The sequence below is a fragment of the Camelina sativa genome, chromosome 11, assembly GCF_000633955.1.
Source record: "Camelina sativa cultivar DH55 chromosome 11, Cs, whole genome shotgun sequence".
Lineage (NCBI taxonomy): Eukaryota > Viridiplantae > Streptophyta > Magnoliopsida > Brassicales > Brassicaceae > Camelina > Camelina sativa.
In genome coordinates this window covers 30,681,420-30,692,191 of record NC_025695.1, presented here as the reverse complement: position 1 = coordinate 30,692,191, position 10,772 = coordinate 30,681,420, and the positions used below count along the sequence as shown (strand labels likewise).

Genomic DNA, 10,772 nt, shown 5'->3' with positions numbered 1-10,772 from the left:
GTCTCCCCATGCAGGAACCCTTCTTCTCCATCCTTGGTTAGAGCAGTTTTGAGATGATCCTCCTCAGCTAGTTCCTCCAACAGCTCATCAGCCAACTTATCCATCTCTTCAATATAGAAGACTTGTCCTCCTATTGTTGGCTTCTTCAAAGTATCCTTGATATCAAACTTCATGATGAAGTCATCGCCCAGATTAAGATCAATCTTGCCATTTCTGACATCAATGATGGCTCCAGCAGTCGCTAGGAACGGTCTTCCTAAAATCAGAGGATCTTTAGGTTCTTCATCCATCTCCAGAACCACGAAGTCAGTTGGTACTTCCACGTCTCTGATCCTGACAGGTAAGTCCTCTAAGATACCATGTGGAAGTCTCACTGATCTATCTGCAAGGATGAGGGAGATGTCGCATCCCTTAAACCTTGTGAAACCCAACCTCTTAGCCACAGAGAATGGCATCAGATTCACTGAAGCGCCAAGATCACATAAGCACCTCTCAAAAGACATGGGTCCAATGGAGCAGGGAAGAGTGAATGATCCAGGATCTTTGAGCTTCTTGGGTACAACCTTCTTCTGGATGATTGCACTGCACTCAAGACTTAGTACCACCATGCCTTGAACTTCTTTTGATCTCTCCATCACCAAGTCCTTGAGGAATTTCTGGTAGTGAAGAACAAGTGCGAATGCATCCAGTAATGGCATTCTCAACTCAATCTCCTTGACTTGCTTTTCGAACAAGGCTTTGTACTTCTCAGTAAGCTGCTTCTTGAACCTCACTGGAAATGGTAGAGGAGGCTTGTACGGTGGAGGAATGAACCTCGCAGGTCTGTCTTCAGGAACAGCAGGCTCCTTAACAGCTTCAGGCTCAGATTGCTTCACTGGCTCGATTGGATCTTTGACTGCCTCGACGGGGTTCTCCATCTGAGCGTCGTCCTGACCAAAATCCTCCCCATCTAATTCCTCACTGTCCTCAGTGACGTCTGGAACTCCTTGCCTGGGAGGTAATTTTTTCCCACTTCTCAGCGTAATGGCATTGGCGAACTCCTTGGGGTTCTGAACAGCTTTAGCTGGGAATTGGCTAGGCTTTGGTGCAGAAGTAGAAGCGGATTGGCCTTCCATGTACCTTATCTTCGAGTTCAGAGCTTCGAATTTGACGTTCAGATCGTTGTAGGAACATTCCATCCTCTGACTAAGGTCAGCAAAGTTCTTAGCAGTATTCATTGAACCGCTAGCTTGGCCCTGAAGAAGTTGTTGCATCATCTGCTTCATTTCTTGATCTGGGGCTGGGGTAGTCTGAACTGGGTGAGGGCGGAATCCTGGCGGTGGTCCTGAGGGAGCTTGGTAACCCTGTTGGAACTGTTGTTTTGGAACGAATCCCATATTATAAGGCACAAAAGGTTTTTGTTGACCTTGTTGTTGTTGGTGAGGCGGGTACACCTGATCTTGTGGATTAGCAACATTGTTACTTCGGTAAGACAAATTGGGGTTCGTCTTGTAGGGGTTGTAACCTTTGTTGTATCCATCCTTATTCTGGACATAGCTGATCTCTTCACTCTGCTCACCCTCCCCATCTGGAACTTGGAAAGGGTCATCCTCAGAGACGAAGTGGATGCTCCTCTGCTGGCTCAGCAAGATACGGTCAAGCTTATCATTGACATTCTTGAGGTCTTTTTTGTACTTCTCCTCAGATCCAGCGTCGCCGCGAACTGTGCGGTCATAATCCTCATTGTAGTTGCTATCGGGCTGAGCGAGATTCTCCACCAGTTGCCAACCTTCATCTACGTCCTTGTTCAGGAAGTTACCGTTAGAAGCAGTGTCAAGCAGCATGCGTATTTTGGGAAGGACACCACGGTAGAGAGTACTCAGTAATGACTCGTTGCTGAAACCATGGTGTGGACACTGGCTGTGGTAACCCTTGAAACGCTCCCAGGCTTCACAGAATGATTTTGANCTGAGCTCTTCTGAGTAAAGCTAGAAATCTCATTCCTGAGACGTGCTGTTCTGGAGTTGGAGAAGAACTTCGCCAAGAATGCTTTCTTGCAACCATCTCAAGTGGTGATTGATCCCTTGGGAAGGTTTTTCTCCCATTGATGAGCTTTGTCTCCCAGGGAGAATGGGAAGAGGCGCAACTTGTAACCGTCCTCACTCACGCCGTTGATCTTGGTAAGACTGCACAGACGGTCAAACTCGTCCAAGTGGTCGAGTGGATCCTCCATAGGCAACCCGTGAAACTTGTTGCCTTGGATCATGGAGATCAGACCACTTTTGATTTCGAAGTTGTTGTTCTGCATGGCGGGAGGGACGATTCCAGCACGCTGAGTATGAGTGTTCGGTGCATCCCCAACACCAATGTTCCGAGGTCCCGGATGTGGTTCATTCTGTTGTTCCATAGTAACTGGTGCGGGATGATCAGTGAGTTGACGAGCTTGTCGGGGTCGTTGCAACCGATTGATTTCGTCGATCACAGGAAGGAGATTCTGATGCCCTCTTGATCTGGTGTGCATGCAAGGTTGCAATCAACAGGTACCTGAGATGCAAAACAAACAAGCAGAAAACCAAAGCAAGTCAATACTCGGAATGATAAGTGTAACGGAACTTAATCTTGCAAAACTTGAAATCTTAAATTTAGCAAAACGAATCCCAAATGGCAACGGCGCCAAATTGATACTAGGATTTTTGTGTGTCCTGAAGGAGCTCGATCGTAAGTTCCTCAGCCATTTCCTGAAGGAGCTCGATCGTAAGTTGATCAACGTTTTTAAAGACATGAAGATCGAGAAAAGTCAGTCCGTCAGCCCTGTGCTTAAACAGGCGATAAAGGACTCGAGGATCGCTGTGGTTGTGTTATCTCAAAAATAAGCATCTTCTAGTTGGTGCCTAAACGAGTTGTTGGAGATCATGAGTTGCAAATAAGAGTTTGGCCAACTTGTGATACCGGTTTTCTACGATTTAGATCTTTCCCATGTCTGGAAACAAACCGGAGATTTTGGAAAGATCTTTGAAGAGACATGCCACAACAAAAGAGAGGATGATATAGTATTATGGCGGAAAGAGTTGACCGATGTCGGATTTCATTCTCAGAACTGGTACAACTTTTTTTATATATATCCTTTTTTGTACACATTGACATGTGACAATTGGTATTGTTTGTTTCGTGTGAGTGAAATCATTTTCTAATCTTTTCAGGCCTAACGAAGCAAAAATGATAAAAGCAATTGCCAATGATATCTTGGCTAAACTAAACTTAGCTCCATCGAAGGATTTTGAGGACTTTGTCGGAATGGAAGATCATATTGCAAATATGAGTGTATTATTGCATTTGGAATCTGACGAAGTGAGGATGGTTGGGATATGGGGCACCTCAGGAAGTGACAAAACTTCCATTGCAAGAGTTTTATACAACCAACTTTCTCGTCAGTCCCAAGGTAGAATTTTCATAGACAGAGCTTTTGTATCTAAGAGCCTGGAAATTTATAAAAGTGCCAACCCGGAAGACTATAACATGAAGTTGCATTTGTTAAGAAATTTCTTGTCTGAAATTTTAGACAAAAAAGATATAAGGATAAGTTGTTTAGGGGCAGTGGAAGAGAGGCTAAAACACCAAAAAGTTCTTATATTTATTGATGATTTGGACGATCAAGTGGTGCTAGATACTTTGGTCGGTCAAACTCAATGGTTTGGAAGTGGGAGTTGTTGGATAAACTTCAAAGACTTAAGGCCCAAGATATCCTTACAAGGGAGATATAAGGACTAGAGGGGCTTAGCACAGTCCTACTAGAATTAGGAGTTATCTAGTTCTAATAAAAATAAGAAATAAAAGCACTATATATATCAATTGTTGAGTTGTGACATTGATATGAGAAAGTGTGCTTCATTGTTTAGTTTTTGAGTTATATTTCTAAGCAATAATAAGAGAGTTATTCTTATAAAAGCAAGTCTTTCATCTTATATTTGGTATTAGAGCTCTAGATTTAATCGATCAAAGTTGTGATTCGATTACAGAGCAGGTTTTGGTAAAGGTTATCGAACCACAACGATGGGAGAACTCATAGCTTCGCAACGTCCAAAGGAGTTGGACAAAGTTATCTCCATTCAGTGCCCTCTCGTTACTTCTACAAATTACACAGTGTGGTCCATGAGGATGAGGATCATGCTACGAATCCATAAAGTTTGGGAAACAATTGAACCATGGTCGAATGATCCTGAAAAGAATGATATCGCTACAGCTTTATTATTTCAATCGATTCTTGAAGCGCTTACCCTGCAGGTTGGTAACTTGAGTACATCAAAGGCGATTTGGAACTCAATACAGTCTAGGAACCTTGGAGCAGAACGAGTCAAGGAGGCACGTTTACAGACACTTATGTCAGAGTTTGAGAAGATCCGCATGACAGAAGCAGACAAGGTCGACAATTTTGCAGGAAAATTGTCCGAAATAGCAACCAAAGCAGCATCGCTTGGAGAAACAATAAAGAGCCTAAGCTTGTGAAGAAATTCCTAAACTGTCTACCTAGAAACAAGTTTATTCACATGGTAGCTTCTCTTGAACAAGTACTCGACCTCAACACCACCAGCTTCGAAGACATAGTGGGAAGGCTAAAAGTTTTTGAAGAAAGAATTGCATGTGAAGTATCTCATGAAGATAATCAAACCAAACTTATGTTCTCTAACTCCGATCAACATCAATCAAGCTATAACACTGGAAATAATAGCTGTCGAGGTAGAGGACGTGGTAGAGGGAGAGGCTATGGAGGAAGAGGTTACCGAGGAAGAGGAAGAGGAAGGAACAACTCGCAGTTTAACAATCAATTCAACACACAAGACCGATCTAACACTGACCAAAACCAATCTCAAGATAAAAAGGAGAAGGTCATCGTTTGTTTCCGCTGTGACAAACCTGGTCACTACGCCTCACACTGCCCTGAGAGAGCTCAGAAATTTCAAGAAGCAAACAAAGTAGAAACATTGGAAACAAAGGAAGCTGATAAAACTCTGTTCATGCACGAAATTGTCTTTTTGAATGAAGACAGGGTCATACCAACAAACTATACCAAGGAGGATGGAATGTGGTATTTAGACAATGGAGCTAGTAATCACATGACAGGTCATAAGGATTACTTCTCTGAGCTTAATGAAAACATTGGAGGCAAAGTGAAGTTTGGAGATGGGTCTTGTGTGGAAATAAAAGGAAAAGGTTCAATAATTTTTCAGAGTAAGGGTGAGGAACAGGTTTTGGTTACTGATATCTACTATATTCCTGACCTCAAGAGAAATATCTTAAGCCAGGGATAGGCTACAGAGGTCGGCTGCGACGTTCATATGAGGCAAAACTGGTTAACAGTTCATGATCCGAGTGACAGGCTGTTGGTGAGGGTTATGAGATCGACAAACAGGCCGTATAAAATTAGTCTCAAAGTTGGAAGACAAGTTTGTGTACACACACGTATCGAGGATGATACCTGGAAGTTGCATGCTAGGCTGGCCACATAAACTTCAGAACAATTAGAGCTATGTTTCAACAGAAATGGTTCATGGTATGTCAGAGGTTAAAGATGAGAAGAAGCTGTGTGAATCGTGTCTCGTTGGGAAGCAAAAAAGACAGTCATTCCCAAAAGCTACAATGTATCGAGCCTCCAAGCCATTAAAGCTTCTTCACGCTGATCTATGCGGTCCTATAACACCTTCAACACTAGCACATAACAGATATATATTTGTTATTGAGATGTTCTGTAGAGATGCTTTTAGGCAAAACTTTCCACCCGACGGTTTGATGAAGCTTGCTTCTGAAGTTGCATTATGTGCCGGTAATCTTCCTTTAGGTCTTAAGGTTTTGGGCTCGTATTTAAGGGGTAGAGACAAAGAGGATTTAATGGATATGTTGCCGAGGCTTCGAAATGGTTTGGATGGAAAAGTTGAGAAGACACTAAGAGTCAGCTATGATGGATTAAATGATAAAAAAGATAAAGCAATATTTCGTCATGTTGCATGTCTTTTCAATGGTGAAAAAGTCAATAACATCAAGTTGTTACTAGCACACAGCGGCGTGGATGTTAATATCGGGTTGAAAAACCTCGTTGATAAGTCTCTTATATATGTAAGAGAGGGTATCGTTGAGATGCACTATTTGCTACAAGAAATGGGTAAGGAGATCGTGCGCGCACAGTCTAATGAACCTGGAGAAAGGGAATTCCTTATGGACTCAAAGGATATATGTGATTTACTAGAAGATAACACTGTAAGTTTTGTTGTGTTCTTTACATATCCTCGTTCTCTAAGATTTAAGTTATGTTATTTGAGAAATTATGTTGGAAATTAATTATAATTGCAGGGTACCAAAAAGATAATAGGTATATCATTGGATATGGATGAGATTGATGAACTGCGTATACATGAGAGTGCTTTCAAAGAGATGCATAATCTTCTTTTTCTAGAAATTTACACTAAGGAGTGGTACCAACAAAGGTTAACAACAAGAAAATGGGACCAAAAGAAAGGGGTGAGATGGCACTTACCAGAAGGCTTTGACTATTTACCCCATAAACTTAGATTATTGAGGTTGGACGATTATCCAAGGAGGTGTATGCCTTCTAATTTTTGTCCTCAAAATCTCGTTAAGCTCCAAATGCAAGGGAGCAAACTCGAGAGGCTATGGGAAGGAGTTTATGTAAGTATTATCCAAAACTATATAACTATAAACAAAGAATGCTTATTTTACTTCTTACATGGTATTCCTTTCAAGTGATGTGTGTACCTTACTTATACCTCAGACACTTGGAGGGCTGAAGAAAATAGATTTGAAAAGATCTATACATTTGAAAGAAATTTCAGATCTTTCAATGGCCACAATCTTGAGACACTTGATCTTAGTGATTGCTCAAGTTTGGTGGAACTTCCTTCTTCTATTCAATATCTTAATAAGCTGGAGCAGACGAGCAGTTAAACCTGTCAGGATGAAGTAATCTGGGGACTCTTCCCAATGGAATCAATCTCCAATCTCTTTATAGGCTTGACCTCCAAGGATGCTCACGGTTGAATATTTTTCCTGATATCTCAACCAACATCTCAGTGCTCCTTATCAAGAATACATGTATTGAAGAAATTACCTCTCATTTGTGTCTAATGAATCTTACTATTCTTAAAATCATGAGTGAGAACTTTTGGAAAACAGTGCAGGTGTGAATTTAATCTTACCTTTTTTCGATCCTTTTTTAACAAATTTTTATTGAAAGAAACTAAGTTAAAAAAAAAAAAAAAAAAAAATCCCTGAGTTAAAAATTTTAAATTCTATCGAATGGCAATAGGTTCTCAAGCAAAACCTAGAAATCGCCGGAGTGACATTTGGAAGGAAACTATATAAAATGTTCTAGTGAAATTTTAATTTTCGACTCTAAGCCCATTAATAGTCCGAATGCAATACATATCTATGTAAACTGTCGTTTCAAAGACAGATTGGGGAACAGCTTTGATACATCTGGTCAGTTACATGACTTTTGGACATCTAAGACGGATAGTCATCTGTTTATATTGGACTGTCGTATCCCTCTGAAGAAAATTTGGTTATTAACACTGAGCACAGAGAAGAGTGTGTTGAGACGACAGTTGTGAAGAGACAGAGAGAAACTGGACGTGAATGCAGGTAAAGAGCATTAAGCATGACTTGAAAATGATACTATATATATAGCTCACAGTTCTTTTTCCGGATCAATCTAAAATTTTATTGTAAAATGGATCACTATATTTATTTCTTATGCAGATCACGTGAAGGACCACTCAAGAAACCTCTGCTTTGCCCTGCCCCTGATACCCAGGAGTAACACAAGACGTCACTTTGAATCTTTGATTGTGCGAATATTGAAATGAGTACGTTTTCGCGAGTTATAATGGAACAACATGAGACAAAAAGGATATGCAAAGTTTTTCAATTTGCGATTACAGTCTGTTTTTTTTTTTTTGGCTTGCACACATAGTCTATTATTTGTGAGATCGTTCTTGTTCCCAACTAAATTTTGTAGTTAGTTGTTGTTCATTTAACACATCTTCTTAAGTCTCTCCTTGTGTTTTGTTTATGGCAGAAATAAAAAAAATGACCAAATATTTGACCAGCTGTTATTATACAAAAGGAGACAAAGACATCGGACACATTTATGATTTATCAGACAAAAGATATTCACAGAATAAAACACATTCCCATAGTACGTAAGCATGATAAAGCATCTCAAGGTTTTTTAAGTTACAAAAACAGGGATGATAAAATGATAAGTGAAAGAAAAGAGAGCGCAGTTTTATAGAGTGGTGGATATGGGAATTTGCGCTAATGATCATAGCGAGCTTCTTCTTGCTTTCAGAAGCTTTGCGTTTGTGGAGGAATCACATCTTTGAACTTGCTCGGAGATTCAGTGGTCTGATACTGATCACATCCCTTCAAATGATCTGATTGGATTGTTTTCATACCGGTGGTAGAACAAGCGTGCAGCGAAGCTTTAGAGCCACCCTGTGAGGCCAATCTACATAAAGACCAACTACAACCATCACTATCCATATACATCTATATATGGCTAAGCTAGTAATTGATATATATACACGAGACGAGAGAGAGTAATCAAAATAATTAAATGGGCACCTTGATGGCGGAGACTGGGGCAAGTTTTCCTGCTGTAATATTAAGAATCAAATCAGTAAAAAAAAAACTATAAAAAAGCATCACAACTTATTCAATTCCGACTAGCAAAATTATCATATACAATATTTAAGAAGAAAGTAAAGAGTATATAACCAACCTGAGTATCAAATTTATCAGAGTCGCAAACCTGATGGTTTCCCTCACACAAAACAGTCGGTTTTCCAGTCCGTTTTCCAGTCCGTTTTAGTGGACGATTTCGGGCAGCGGTACGTTCCCGATCTATGAGCAGAGGATCTTTCATGTTATCCATTATGACTCTTACGCGAAGACGTTCGCGTTTATATCGACCCATAACTAGCTGCGCCTCCTAAACAACTCCGGCCGGGAACCCTAGTCGTATAACGTGTATATAATTATATATATACACAACTAACTTATATCTTCTAGGCTTATAATTTTCAACTAACAATCTGGCCATACATACTATTATTTATTGAAAAATTGGAAATAAAAGAGGTTTTTTAAAGATTGTCAATTATGATGAAAAAATTTCCCTACTAATAGATAGAGTGAAGTTTAAAAAAGTTTAAACAAAAATAAACTGGTTTGTTAGTAAACAACTGTGAATAAGTTTTTTTTTTTTAAATTGTTTTAGTTTTAAAAATCAGTTTTTTATATTGATGATTTCTGATCTAAAATTATCAGAAAATATTTCTACAATTTTTCAAGTTCTGAAACATTTAGCTTATTCATTGTACAGTTTGTACATTATTCATTGTACAGTTTGTAAATTGTATAATAACCAAAGCTTCTAAAAATAGTAGAGGATTGTCTAAAAAAAAAAAATCGCAACCGAAGAACCTCACCTAATATCGCATATGTTCTCCGTAAATGGTGTCTCCGATCTCAGCTTCTTCGATTTGATCGCGATAAGTATTCATAATTTTGTACTCATCGTATGCTTTGTCATCATAACGTGGAATGTATAGCTTATGTATTTAATCTTGATTACCCTTTACCATTCTATTAAAACCACATTACAAATTACTAAGATCTGGTTGCGTTAAATATTCAATCATCTGTGGATTAAATTATGGTAGATCCATTTGTTATCCACTTACAATCTTATTGTTTTATCGTTTGGTTTGAAATGGTTTAGAATTGTTTATTGTGTACTCTGTTATGGATCATTCACGTTTGGTCTTTTTAAAAAATATTAAAATTTTGTTATTTGTGACTGAGTAAAACTATGAGATGTTGATAAATAATCATGACATCTTATTGATTTGATATATTATTTAAAGTGAATCTGACTTTATGCTATAAAAGAAAAAAAATGCCACAACAATTATGAAAAAGTTATTATAAAAGTGATCATGATGTAGAGATATGATATATAAAGTCACAACAACGTCGACTACTTCTCCACTAGAAGTGGCTTTCTGTGATGTGAGATCGTTCTTGTTCCCAACCAGTAGCTTGTTCACATTTTCACTAGCGTAACAGTAAATTTCATTCAGCCATTGTGAGATCGTTCTTGTTCCCAACTAAATTTTGTAGTTAGTTGTTGTTCATTTAACACATATTCTTAAGTCTCTCTCCTTGTGTTTTGTTTATGGCAGAAATATAAAAATGACCAAATCTTTGACTAAGTAATACAAAAGGAGACAAAGACATCGGGCACATTTTATCAGACAAAAGACTTCTGAGAATCAAACACACTCCCATAAATAAGTCATATGATTTAAAGCATCTCAAGTTACAAAAACAGGGGTGATCATAAAAGAAAAGAGAGAGCGCAGTTTTATAGAGTCGTGTTCACTTAGGTGGGTGGATATGGGAATTTGCGATAATGATCATAGCGAGCTTCTTCTTGCTTTCAGAAGCTTTGCGTTTCTGGAGGAATCGCATCTTTGAACTTGCTCGGAGATTCAGTAGTCTGATACTGATCACATCCCTTCAAATGATCTGATTGGGTTGATTCCATACCGGTGGTAGAACAAGCGTGCAGCGAAGCTTTAGAGCCACCCTGAGGCCAATGTTACATAAAGTTTAACACCCGTCCGGTCTTATCGGCCAAGACAAAGTGTTTTTCAAATGGTCCCGCCAAAATGCTTCTTTTTTAAAAATAAAACTCTTCGATCATAAAAGTTGTTCTC

At 39.1% G+C, this 10,772-nt stretch overlaps 2 protein-coding genes across 2 annotated transcripts; one reads left to right on the top strand and one right to left on the bottom strand.

Moving 5' to 3' along the window:
• LOC104724731 (disease resistance protein RPS6-like) lies at positions 2,273–7,183 on the top strand. Its single transcript, XM_010443275.2, has 5 exons — positions 2,273–3,079; positions 3,180–6,064; positions 6,101–6,228; positions 6,322–6,657; positions 6,761–7,183. The coding sequence occupies exons 2-5, from the start codon at positions 5,518–5,520 to the stop codon at positions 6,950–6,952; spliced, it is 1,203 nt and encodes a 400-aa protein (XP_010441577.1). The 5' UTR covers positions 2,273–3,079; positions 3,180–5,517; the 3' UTR covers positions 6,953–7,183.
• On the bottom strand, positions 8,153–8,993 carry LOC104724730. Its single transcript, XM_010443274.2, has 3 exons — positions 8,771–8,993; positions 8,614–8,645; positions 8,153–8,497 (listed from the first exon to the last, which is right to left on the bottom strand). Exons 1-3 carry the CDS (start codon positions 8,963–8,965, stop codon positions 8,335–8,337), a joined length of 390 nt encoding a protein of 129 aa, XP_010441576.1. The 5' UTR covers positions 8,966–8,993; the 3' UTR covers positions 8,153–8,334.